We start from the raw sequence: 13,500 nt of genomic DNA on the forward strand, positions 1-13,500 counted from the left end.
GCGCAATGGCGGAACGAACCGCGGGGCCGGAGTAAAAATACCTCAGTGCGATAAATATTTTCGGGTCCGGCGGCGCGACGCGGCTTCCGTCTGCTCCTTCTCGTCCGCCTTTCCGTTTTTTTCAAACCTAACTAGAAACGTTCCGACGCTGTGCCACTACAGCATGCTACAGCTGTAAGCTACGGCAGCAGCGCGGTGGCTCCATCTTGCCTCGACTCCGGGATATGGGCCACGGTCGCCGCACAAACAGTTCACGCACAAACGTCTCGCACAAACACGCACACATCGCGGCGACCCGGCGCTACGACTGCGACGAGAGAGAGCGCGCTGCGCGTCGGTTGGTGCGGCCGTGTTGTGAGTCTTCGCTGCTGCGTCGGTCACTCCCATATGTTCTAGCGTTCGCCGGGACGGAGCCGTCGTGTCTCGCATTCAGCCGGAAGGTATCGCCGCCGACACCGACTCCCTTTAAAAAGGAAGCCCGGAAGAGAAAGACGAAAAAGCCGAGAGGTTCGCCCGGCGGGCTTGGCTGCTGCTTCGGGCTCGAGGCGAGAGAGAGCGTGCGAGCGAGAGCGGCGCGGGGGCTTGGCGTAGAAGCGAGCTCGTCGGGAGAGGTTTCGAGAGGCAGCAGCAGGCCGCGCACCAGGGAATGCATTGTCGCGAACCCGCACTGCTGTCGATGCGTCGTGCCCAGCCCACAGGCCAACCTGACAGGTTCGAAAAGCGCGTTGTGCTTCACCGAAAGGTAAGCCGCATGCCTCTTTTTTTTTTGGAACGAAATGTGCGTCGCTTCCCACCGCGCGCACGGTCGAGTCGATAGTAATGGATGCATGCCGCGCCGCAGCTGTTGCCGCTCGATGACTTCGACGGGAGACTGCTAAAGCTCGACGAGACCGCCTGGCAGGCCGTTCGAGGTAAGCGAATGTTACCATCTCGACGCGTCGTGCCACGTAGTAGTAGGTATGCCTCGCGGGGCTTGCACGATGCTGCCCCAGCAACGCGCGCGCGATGTTGCGGCGTGCACCGTTATGTTTTTGTTTGCTACCCCGCGGAGTGCCGCCATTTGAACACGTGGTGGGTTGTTTGGGACAGGAACTTTCGAATTCGTCAGCAGCGAAGTCAAGGTTATCGCTGCCTAGACGCGCTGTCAGCGTGGGTTTGCTGTCACTTTGTTGACACCGGGTGTCGCGAGTACGTTATCGCGCCCGTCGCCCCGACAAAACGAGACGGCCCTTGCATTAAGATTTGGTCGACCGGCCAGAGATAGATACTGCAGCGACTCTATCCCAAACGGGTTAATAAACGGCCGTCAGCGGCGCGGGCGGGTGTTTTTCTGCCGCCCGCACCACTGCCCGCACTTTCGGCTTTTCTGTTTTTGTCCGACCACTTTTCTTTCCTCATTTCTCGAATGCGCGCGTTCGCGTGCTCTGGGCGCACATCTCTAGTTTTCCTCGTACGGGTTCATTACATTAATCGCAGGGTCGTAAATGGCGAGCTGCGAGAACCTGAAACGATTCGGGGGGAGACGTAACCGGCAAGATCATATGACACCCCGCAGTGAGAAGCCGGGCGCGCAGCTGTGTTTGCAGTCGTCACTGGAGCGTTAACGTCGAGTTAGCGGAGCAACACCTGTCTCACTTGACGCGTTTCTCGGATCGTGAAAGAAGCTAGCTCATGCCGTGAGTCATGCGTATATGTAAACGTAAACAACAGTGCATTGCTCTGGGATGTTCAACCCACTGCGGGGATTCGATCCAAGATCATGAAGCCGATTCGAGTCGGTCTGGCCGGCTTCCAGCATTGATGACACGTGCCAAAGTTAGCAGCAGCTACTTGCATGTTCACGCTTCGAGGCACGCCGCCTGCTTTTTGTTTGTTTGTTTGTTTGTCGATCGAGCAGCACCTTTCGCAGTGCAGGCTACCTGTTTGTTTATTACAGTTCGTGTCAAGGCCTTCCCTAGAAGCTGGTGTATCTAATTTTCGATTGTTGAGATGTGAAAAATAGAGCTGCTGCTCCATGAATTTCATGAGGTGAACGATTTCATGAGGCGAACGTGTTCAGATTGCGCGTGTGTCCGAATGTTTCCTGCCAGCTTTCTTTTCTTAGAAGGCTGCGTTTTATTTGCATACGTTGTTTTCCCTGGTAAACGGAACGTGGGTGGTAGAATGCAAGCATAATCGTTAGTAAACCACGTTTGCGCCTCAAAAAACACCACCACTAAAAAAAAAAAAAAAAAAAACATTTTGCTGCGATTTTCGTGGTCATGTTGTATCTTAATTCCCTAAAAAATCTAAGCATCGATTGAAAGTACTTAATTCTCTCGGTTTGAGGACCAAAGCTGTGGATATCTTGCCCAACTGCAAAAGTGGAGCACGACATATAATCGACCACACATTCTGTCCTCGTTGCGCAAGAGTACAGTTCCAAAGAGAGTTAATCCATTTCTTGAGGCACTTGCTGCGCAAGCACTTATCTGAACTGTCTTTATGACCTCCATACTTCTTGGCTGTTTGATTTGTTTCTATACTCTTTTTCGTGCTGATAGGCAGTATATTTCATTTCGTAAATGTGCATTCTTGGCGTCTGTTAATAAAGATATGCACGCAATCAGCTACATTTTCAGTACTCTTCTAATCGTAGCAGATATGGTTTTCTCCGTCTCTGGCACTGGTTAAGTTTCGTGACACAGACTTAGTGTAAGCAAGGCTTTCTTTTTTATTATTATTATTATTATTATTATTATTATTATTAAAGACCAAAGTGGGCACCTAAAGAACAAATTTCAAGTTCTTGATGCAATTATGCAAAATGCAAGGACAGATTGTGTATTGCGACAAAAATTTCATTTGCTTGCAACATCAATTTTTCGTTAAAGTTGGGTATTTTCGAAAGTTAGGTTGCTTAATTAATCGGGGTCTGTAACCTGGCCGTTTCGGTTAGCATACAATTTTTAGCTTGTTTCCTAGTAGTGTAGTTAACTTCTTTTTTCTCAGTCCTTGTTGCACAGTTCTTCATTAAAGTTATTTGCACTCTGTCCATTTCTATATGAGTTGCATTGTATCTGATTCAAGCTCAGTTTTACGTTTTTTTAAACCATGCTTAACCATATGTCGAACAAACATATTGTGATGGTAAAGAAGGTGGGTTTTACAGCCTCTTCCACACCTACATAAATATTGCTTATCCAAATTCATTTGCTTGCAGAGAGAATCTCGTCTCAAACTTCAGTGTTTCAAGCATTTGCGGACAAGGTGTACATTGTAATAGGCGTGATAAATTTTAAAGTCGCTGCTACCATATTTTGCAGCGTTAAAGCACCATGCTAGTGCTGCACATATATTTTGCTGTTTACATCAATTTTGTTTTCAACTCTACTACTGTGACTGTCAGAATGCACATGCGATGTTAACTCTGAAATGCCGAAACACAGTTACCCATCAAGGAAAATTAGAACAACTTGCTTGCATTTATTTGTGGCCTTGAAGAGTACATAAAAAAAAAAGAAGCAATGAAATTTTATTTAGTTAGAACATAATTAGTGCAGTAATTCATTAATTAGTAACTGGCTTTCTGAAGTATCTGCAACTGAATACTTGCACCAGCATATGTTAAAATGCTTCGATCCGAATCATGAGGTGTCAAATTTAGCACAGCATACATGACACCTTTGGGCATCACAGAGTTCGTCAGGCTTGCTTTGGCAAGTCGTCCATGCGTTACCAAAGTGATGTCACACTGTTCGCCTTTGTGAAGATGCTCATTCAGGCATAATACGTTGATGACTAAGCATGTCAATTTGTTAGGAGTGTTAGAAACAGTCAAGGTTTGGTGCAAACCCAACTTACCTGGAAATTGTTTTAATATAATTTGCCACGGCTTCATTTAAACATTTCTGTATTTCCGTGACTGTGTGTAGTTGAATCCAAAGGAGGAGGACGTGTAGATTTTAATGGAGAGAAAGGAGGAGAGGTCAGCCTGGAGAGTGTGTCTCTAGCCCTCTCTGGAATATTGTTTCCCTGTTCGGACATACATACTGTGTGCTACTATCTGCAAATGCAGTATCATAAGAAGCCAACAAACAAAGACACCAAGGACAACACGGGAAATTACTTGTACTTATTGAATTAAAGAAATGGTAAATTAATGGAAATGAAAGTGGATGAAAAAACAACTTGCCACAGGTGGGGAACAATCCCACGTCTTCGCAATATGCGAACATCGTACAAGTAATTTCTCTTTTGTTGTCCTTGGTGTCTTTGTTTGTTGGCTTCTTATGATATGATTAATAAATATTGAGCCCCTCGTTTAACCCCATTTCTTCTCGTTCATCTGCAAATGTGAATTTTGCCTGCGATTCTCATAATTCCAGCTCTTTCGCAGAACCTCCGTTCCATAAACTTTTGTACTCAACTGCACGTAGTATCATGCTCATTGGAGCATTAGAAATCGAAGTGGCCAATATTTTGAAGTTTTTGAAGTTTGAAAGTTTGTTTAACATAAATGATGTATACAATTGCAAAGTACACACTTTTGGGACCCAACAAGTTTGTTACCATGCTGAAAGTAGCCATTTTTAATGATCTATTCACTTGTATATTAATCCATGCGGCATGAGTTGGTTTAAAGATGCTTTCATGTAAATTTTATAAAGGACCAAATACAAAGTCAATCTTTGTTATGATTGTGCATCATATGAAAAGTAATGAAACTACTAAGACAGCACTTGGGCATAAGCTGCTAAGAATAGCTATTATTCCGCTGTTGGTAACCAGTGCCTTGCTGCTAACATGTTTAACAATGGTGACTTAATTAAGTCACACATTTGCATATGTGTGACCTAATTACTGCACTGCTGGATAAATCTGAACATCGGCTGCACATCACACACATAAAATAAAAAAAAATATGAGGCTCAGCAATGTAAATGTTTGACAGCTGCATGCAAGGTTAATTTAACTGTTGCTTTTGGCATTTCACTCAGTAGCATAATGGTTTAGTCTAGTTAGCCATCTGAATAAATTATTAGTACAACGGTACACACATGACAGAAATATGTGGACACACAGTTGTTCAAACATTTCACTGCACTATTTTGTACGTGCAACAATCTCTTGCAAATCCCGAGTCATCTTTGTTACGCAAGACGCACTGACATGCAGTTCACACATTTCACAGCACTGTTCTTACGTGCAACAATCCTAGAAATCCTGAGTCACCTTTACGATGTACAATACAAAAATTTCTTCTCAGCTGTCTCAAGTAGTGCCTGCCCGTTCAGCATCCGTAGAAGCAGGAAGTTAATCCAATTCTCGAGGCGAGGGTGTCGCAAACGCCCTGTCTGACCTACTTTGGGCAGGGACATTGCGGCTTGGCTCGGCCTCTTTGGCGGCCGTGAGTGTTGTTTTTATTGATCCCAGCCGGGTGATAAGAGATCACTTATCGGACACGTACGCTTTTCTGCACTCGCAGCATGTTCATTTCACTTTCTTCGCATGCTTCCGTCTCGTGGCTGAGGTCGTCGCACGGTGCAGGGTCACCGTAAATGGCCTTTCAGTTAATTTGAGGCCTTTTAACAGGTGCCTTGAGTAGCAGTGAGGTCTGCGGTTTCTTTCATTGAGTTTATGTTTCTGTTTGCGCTGGTGTCCTTAAGTTGTCATTCACACGAGATGTGACGCATGCCTTGCAATCGTTAGGTCCCTACACACACAATTAGTATGAATAATTGAGGGAGCTCGGAGGCTTGGTTTAACTTATGGTTAGTAATAACCAAATGAAAAGCCATGTACTATGTGTCAGCATAATTTGGTTCTTACACAAATGCTAGTTTTTGCGTAGGGGTAGGATACAATAGGATAGGAGATAGAGAGCAAACGTGTATAGCCGATATTCTTATTGACATTAAGAGAAAGAAGTGGCGCGGGGCAGGTCATGTAACGCGCAGGTTAGATAACTGTTGGACCATTAGGGCTACAGAATGGGTACCAAGAGAAGGTAAGTGTAGTAGAGGAAGACAGAAGACTAGTTGGTGCGATAAAATTAAGAAATTCGTGGGTGCTAGTTGGAATCGGTTGATGTAGGACAGGGGTAATTGGAGATCACAGGGAGAGGCCTTCGTCCTGCAGTGGACACAAAATAGGCTGATGATGACGAGGAGACAATTATTAAAATTTGGTTGAACTGTTTCCGTGGTTGTAGTTTTTGTTGCATGCAGTCTGTAGTAGATAATTACATTAAAAAAGGTTCTATTGAAGCTTGCATTGAATGCAAGCTCATAGCAATTACATTAACTTTTTAATTGCTTTTTTATTTGGATACTCTGAGAAAGTGGTGGGCCAGGGGATTTTGAACTGCTCATCAGTAGAATACCAGAATACTGCAGGAGAGCTGTGGAACACTGTTGATACAGAAAAGATTTTGTAAAACGTAAGATAGATTATACAAGAGATCAGTAAATGCGAGAGATAATAAGCTCATATAGTCAGTGAAGTGCTAAACATAATCATAGGGCTGTGACAACGAGAAGCAAAATCACAAGCTGGTTGGACATGTGTGGCATATTGTAAATAGTGTCCTTTGTTTTTAGTTAAAACCCTTTAATTCATTATTTTGCACCCCAGACAGGTTTTATTAAAATAGAGTTATGCCTGATTTCTTCCCGAGGTTTGCCCTTTTAGTAAAGGATAATGATGAATGCAAGCATCAGAAAAGTAATGAACGTTGGCCACCATGTGTGAGCCAGTGGTCAAAATATACGGGTGATAATATTTGCATGTGAGTGATATGTGCTTCCTTTTTAACTTAACAACTCAAGTGAAAACTGGAAAATGTGATATATTCATCGCCTGTCAGCAGGTTTGCGTGGATATGACGACGGCCCATTACATCACATTTACTGCATGTTAGACACATGTAAAAGGTATTAATGCGTTAGGAAGGAAACACAACATTGATGTTTGCTCTGAATTGAAACTTGCAGCTGTGACATTGAGAGGATGTTAAGTTCAAAGAAGGGCAGCACATTGGCCTTGTTCGTATTCCACTAATTTTATTGCAGGAGGATTTGGCATGAAGCAGACAAAGATGAAAGACCTGACAGGTCTAGGATGGACACAGAAAATTTTTAATTCATGTGATAATGTACATCAACAAGGGCTTGTAAGAGAAGGAAAAGCATCTCACTTCTTCCGAAGCTTGCCCGTGTGTATACTCTACTGGTTTTCTTTGTTAAGTAAAGTGCAGAGTACAAAGTAAAAAGGGGATCGTCAAACATGCTTCTATTTGTTGTTTTTATTTACGTGATTTATTTTCAAAGCATGAAAAATGCCTGCCAATGAGGACTTCTATAAATGAGTTCATCACATGACTTCTCAGCTGCTTTCTGTGTCACGAAATGTTCTTGTGAATGATTTCGCTTGCTTATATACATTTGTGTCGAGAAAGTGACCATCGCATATGTTAATCATTTGTGAAAGTTACCAGGAAAACCTGTAATTTGGGCTGCCAGACAGCAAGAACCCCAATTTCTCTTAGTTTTCTTTTTTCTCTAATTATAACACCCGATTTTTACCCCCAAATGTAGATAATATAAACCCTGAGAACGAACTGTACTTATAAACCATTCTCTGTAATTGTTTAGCGATCCTATTTTATGGTCCCCCCCCCCTTTCCCGCCCCTTCTCTATGGTTTTTTCTTTTGATTGAGCCCATAGCTAATTTGAAGGGTCACAGCCGTGTAGCAGGAATATTGTAAACTATCCTAATTGAGCTACTTTCAGCTCAATTCTCATACAGCTCAATTCAGCCATACTTGATCGCAACCCTGAGATTGAACAGTGTTTATAGTTCTTGACCAAATCTGTCAGCATGAGGATGCAACGCAATTTGACGCCGTGTTTGTCACTTTATGCGGGGCTTCGAAGCATGCTGTTTTGACAGGACTTGTAAATCTAATGGAAAACCACTGTCTGGCGACTACAGAAGGCACATGTTTACGGAATAAATGCGATGAGGTTAATGAAATGCATGCTTTTAAATCTAGAAAGTTTGCTGACATGCATGAGTTATAAGCAGGTCGCTCACATTTAGGCTTAAAAGCAGGCATTAGTGCAGAGCTGACCCCCGATTTCCATATTTAGATGTGCGTAAAGCCCATAAATGCTCTGAATTGACAACTGCTCAACTGAGTCGAAGCTGAATTCTATTGACCGTAGGAAGCAGGTTATTTTACTTAGGGCTTCAAATTCCTTACAGAAATTGCACGAAATCGGTAAGTTTTAAAAAAAAAGAACAAGACACAAAGTTTACAAATCTGTAACTCTGCACCAAAAACAAATATCGCACTTCCGTGAAACTGCGCCTGTTAAAGCATCTGAAGTGGACAAATTTGGGACATGATTATGCAGCTTATTTATTAAATTTATGACTTGAATAAAAAGTCAGCCTCCTGCAGTTGCAAGATTTTAACTTTTTCTCCTAATTGCAGCAAACCTAATCAAATCCACATTTTTTCTTAAAATTTAAGATTACTCTCTAGTAGAAACTTGTTCCAGGTTTCTTAAGAACCTGATGCACTTGTGGGAGGCGGCGCGAAGAGGTAGCCGCCATAGCCACGATTTATATAGGCCAGCCAGTCATGGCGCCGCGGGATCTCTGGAGGGGCGGCTCAGGTGGAGCGCGGTAGCGTATTCTATATCTCGCCCTGTCTGCACGTGAGCCGCCGTCTTCTTCACCAGGCAATAGTCGCACCACTGCGCACTGCTCACTCGATTTCCTAAGGTCTCTTGTGCGCATTTCTTGTTTTGAACCTATTGTTCAGAGTCAGTACACACGAAAGTCAGATGGTGCCAGCTTGGGGCCATAAAAAAGTTTGGGAGAATCTGGGGCCCCGGTGTGTCAATTCTTTTACTCAGTGTTATGCGAGCAAACATGCTGAAGATAATTATACTCTTCCTTCAGTATGTTTAGAGACTAAGTATCCTCAGTACTACTTCCATGCTGAATGTATTTGCCTAAATAAAAATTCTGCCAGAGAACATCTCGTGGTGACTGTTGGCATCTCTGCTGGCAGCATTGAAACAATGCAGGGACACACTGTATTGCCATCGCCAAAACACGTCATATGTGAGGTACGTACTGCAGCATGGCTCCTCTCATGATTCCCTCTGGACTTGGTGGCACCATCTAGTGACGTCACCATGAAGTCCACGCCTGGCTTGTTCCTTAACATACATTGCAATGTGTGTTCGATTATGCCCTGCACCAGAAATTTGAAAGGATTTTTTTCTTAAAAGGTGATAGTTTTCTTGAGAACTTCCCTCCACTTTGTTGTTTGTCAGCGTATAGCCAACTTGGGACACTTGGTGTTACTAGTTGTCACTAGAAATAAATAAAATAAATAAAGTCCAGTGGTCGGTTTCGAGCTCTGGGCCCCAGCACAGAAGCTTGATGCTCTAACCACTAGTCAACGGAGGCATGTCTGAAAGAGGTGGAATAAACTTGCGTAAGCTAGCACTTAAAAAGGCTTAGCATGCTGGATAGTCGCATAGTAACAGCTTACGTATAAAAAGTGAGTGCACACATCTTCTAGAGGACCATCAAGAAAGAAGTTATGGGACATAGTTGACCCATAAATTGTGCTCTGATATGCTCTGGTAAGGCCAATTTCTTGTAGTGGGTATGAGCCATATCCCTTGGCAACAACAACAAATTAACCAAGCACCTCTCAGTGTGCTGTTGCACTGTGGCACATTTCTGCAAGGTCAAGCACGTTGTGTCTTGAGATTGAACCTCTTTGATGCCAACTTGAGTATCTGGGTATGTCCCACTGTGCTACTCTTCGACCAAGAAGATCCTTTAAAATTTATCCGGTGCTTGGTGAAATCGAACCCACACCATGCGCAGACTTCACGGTGGCAGCACTACGTAGCGCAGCGTGAGCAGTGGGAAGTGCGAGAGATGAGCCCGGCTGCAGGCACATTGCTGCGTTGGCAATACGGTGTGTCGCTGCATTGCTTCGATGCTAATCGCTTTAATGTCTGCATCCATTGTGAGGTGGATTCTGTTTCAAATAAATAAACACCTGCGAGTGAAGGATGAATGTCTGGCTGTAGTCCTGTGGTGATAGGCAACAGCAGTCGTGCTTGGCACGTCGTAACTTGAACCTCTTCTAGGCTGAATAAATGTTTGGCTATTTCTGGCTCATACTGTTGCCTGTTTCACGCTATGTCACCCTCCAATGGGGGTACCACTGTAAACCTCGTCTAAAGACCTGATCGGTTTTGTTGCCACCGCGGACAAAGCCATTCAGTTTGTTTTTGCAGAACCCCTGGTGTGCCCTCCCCTCCACTGGTCCAGCGCAGCAGACAGTGCTTCAGATGTCCGCGTCAGTGCCACTGCCGTCGTCGTAGTTGAGATCTGAGCAGGCACCGTGCCCGGAGGAGCGAAGTGCCAACACTAGCGAGCTCGGGAGGAGCGACGGCGGCGGAGGCGATGGCGGAAGAGCATGCAGATCTGGAATTGCGCCCGCTGAGCATCGAGGACATCCGGAGCAACCCCAACGCTCTGCGCGAATGTGATGACGACGGGCGTGGCGAGGCCGATGGACCGGGCGCATCCTCGGCAATTTTCTCGGTGGCCATGGGTCTCAAGCGCAAGAAGGTCGTCGGCGACCCTGTCCGCAGCCCTCGCAAGAAGCTTGAAGGTGAGTCGGCGCAATCTTTTCTTTTCTGCTGTTGGGCCAGTTGCACATTCTGTGTGCTGTCGTCTGCTTTTATGTGTCTCAGCGGCTGAGTTTACCTATCACCTGCTCTTCTCTGTCCTTGCCAAAAATTTGCTGCAGAATTAAGATCTTGTGGACCAGAGTGTGGGTTAGGTGGCTGGCACATAGGGATAGCACAAGTGCTTGTTGCTATCGTACAGGCGCATTTTCTTTTTTTTTTTTTCAGAAGACAAATATGTTAGAACATTATTGATGTGTTCCCTGTCCGTAGGATTTCTCTGTTTAAGCATTCATGATGGAGAAAATTGTAAAATATCCAGTGGGTGCTTGTCACAATATCATACGGCAACAGTTGCAAACATATGCAGATCCGTTAATGTATTATGTATTATGTTATTTCAGTGCTTGCGGTCCAAGCACTGAAATCAAGCTTACTGTAGCAAACAAATTGCACTAAACCAACAATAGAAACTAGAAACATTTTGCAACAGTGAAAGATAGAAGAAGGTAAGATCTGCTTATATTTTAATGAAAGAAAGAAAGGAATCGGATATACTATGGAAGTGCCACCAGTGCGACTGTGCCAATTCATAAGATTGTGAACAGCATCAAAAACAACAACTGAATTTCTCTTAATCTATTAATGGAAACCTCGAATGGCAAGAGCTGTACAGGAAAAAAAAAAAAGTGTTCACATGCGTGCTCAAATCCCTATTTACAGGAATTCGGGAATTACAGGAATTGTAGTTTTGTTGCGGACATGAAAATTTCTTAAGTATGTTTTGAAGCTTTTGTATTTGTATGTCACGTATGGCAAGTGCAGTCAGAGAGAGAGGTCGACTCTCGGAAGAGTGTTCTTCTGGAAGTCTTAGAAGTTGGGTCTTATTGGTTTCCTTGATGCATGCAGAAGCCATTGATACCATGTTTAGCGAAATCTGAGGAACTGATTTTTCACGAACCTTTCTGGAAAATTAAGTAAAGGAAGCAAGTGTAAAATTGGAAACAAATGAGATAAACCAAGATGAGTCTCATATTTGAAATAAGTACCTATAAGGAATACACATATCTACAAGTTTTCAATGCCTTAAGTCAAACAATAATGATTTATAAATATCTTTGGTCTAATATCAGGCTTCCCTCTAAACATTCTTGTGACAATGGGCATTCTTCCATGTGCCATCGATCTTGCTTTGCCAGCCAGTTATTGTGTCCATTTGTCTTTTGGTCTTCTGTGGCTATTGCGCAACTTTAGCCACGCATATGTGAGCTTCAACGCGCTTTAAGCTTTATTGTCCATAAGGTGTGTTACATTGTGTGTGATTTGCCTGTTGGCTGTTCATGTGGCCTTGATACAACCATGCTAATGCACTCAACCATTCAGTGGTGAATGCATGGGTTTCAAACTCATTGTCACTTTCATTACTGTTCATAAGTTCAGTGATGAAGCAGCTGTCTTGTTTAGTCTCTTGCAGCCCTAGTGTGACTTTTTAAAAAAGACCGCTCTTTGTTGCGGCATTCCTTGTCTCTTTACTGGTGATGGAAAAGGGTGACTTGTTAAGTAGCCGTTCCTCTCTTTCTTTCTTCTTAATGTCGTTCCTTTTTGAAATGCATACATGAGTTTTATGTAGCGTTCGCTGTGAAGTACACCAGAGTACATATGAAAGTTCATACGAGCTCATATGAGTTGCATATGAGCCTCGTTAAGTACTCTGTGCAGCATAGAGTTTTGTACAAAGTTGCTGTGAGGTAACTGTGGCATTACAATCATTCCGCTACCATGGCAATGATGGTTAGTACATGGATTTGTTTCATCTTCATGCTTGTGGCTTATGACATTCTTGTGACATTTATATTATGCTTTATCTTTCTAAATTTTCTTTATATTTCATAGGAAATCAGCCTCTGCACACATTTGTAGTCATTACATTGATATTATTGCAATATTTTGTAGAAAATTATCGATTTCCAAAGTCACAAAGCCGTTTGAAGCCAGAAGGACGAAGTTTAGTCAACTCCATGTACTTCCTGTCACTCAATGCTGTATTCTCTGTAGTACTTGGAGTACTTCATGCAGTACTCTACAATTCTGCCACAATGTGCCTAAACTGCAGAGTACTTTGTGAAGCTCATAAGGCAATAAAACTTTAAAGTACTGCATGAAGCTTATACACCGGTCACAAAGGAATGCAATGCTCCGTAGTACTTCATGCAGTATTCTACATGAAAATCTACAGTAGTTCTCTACCATAATACTACAGAGTACTTTATAAAGCTCGTGTGCATTTCAGGAAGGAATGTGGGATGAAAAGATGTGGAGTGTTCCCTCCTTGATTCCCTGCTTTCTTAGCATGAAAGCGTTTTATGCCAATCTACACCAAAAATATCTCGTGTATGTCGCACAATCATCATCACGCAAATCTGCAACATGGCGATAGCTTGCCGTTTTGTGCCTACCTAGTGGTTAGGAAAGTAGGCATAGAAACGTTTGCTTCGTTAAAGAAATTGGGCTCCTGATAGTGTATAAAAAAAATTGCTGCAGTGAGGATATTTAGGTTATCTTTTGTTTTAACACTGAGCAATTCCGTAGAAAACATGGCCGTTACCTGGGATACCTATAACGGCAGTAAAGATGGTAGGGCTTGGAACTGTCTCGTGGTCTGACTCCATTAGCGGTGATGGTGTCCATGGCGCTTTTTCGTACGTAATCCCTCGCAACCATCACCGCTTGGTGGCAACACCACAGCTCATGGAGTTTTTGTGTGTCTGCTCACCTTTGCACTTGTTT

At 43.5% G+C, this 13,500-nt stretch overlaps 1 protein-coding gene across 3 annotated transcripts in view; it reads left to right on the forward strand.

Annotated features, from left to right (window-relative positions):
• The first annotated feature begins 84 nt into the window (after nucleotides 1-84).
• LOC142589843 (eukaryotic elongation factor 2 kinase-like) overlaps nucleotides 85-13,500 on the forward strand; it is a 38,050-nt gene continuing 24,634 nt past the window's right edge. Inside the window, exons 1-4 of one of the 3 annotated variants that reach the window (XM_075701464.1) lie at nucleotides 85-742; nucleotides 842-911; nucleotides 7,053-7,195; nucleotides 10,318-10,697. In XM_075701464.1, the coding sequence (XP_075557579.1) occupies nucleotides 10,487-10,697 (211 nt within the window). In that variant the 5' untranslated portion in view covers nucleotides 85-742; nucleotides 842-911; nucleotides 7,053-7,195; nucleotides 10,318-10,486. Of the gene's footprint in view, nucleotides 743-841; nucleotides 912-1,656; nucleotides 1,677-7,052; nucleotides 7,196-10,317; nucleotides 10,698-13,500 lie in introns of those variants that run through there. The other 2 variants (XM_075701463.1, XM_075701465.1) reach the window with 2 other exon arrangements.

This window comes from Dermacentor variabilis, chromosome 8 (assembly GCF_050947875.1).
Source record: "Dermacentor variabilis isolate Ectoservices chromosome 8, ASM5094787v1, whole genome shotgun sequence".
Classification (NCBI taxonomy): domain Eukaryota; kingdom Metazoa; phylum Arthropoda; class Arachnida; order Ixodida; family Ixodidae; genus Dermacentor; species Dermacentor variabilis.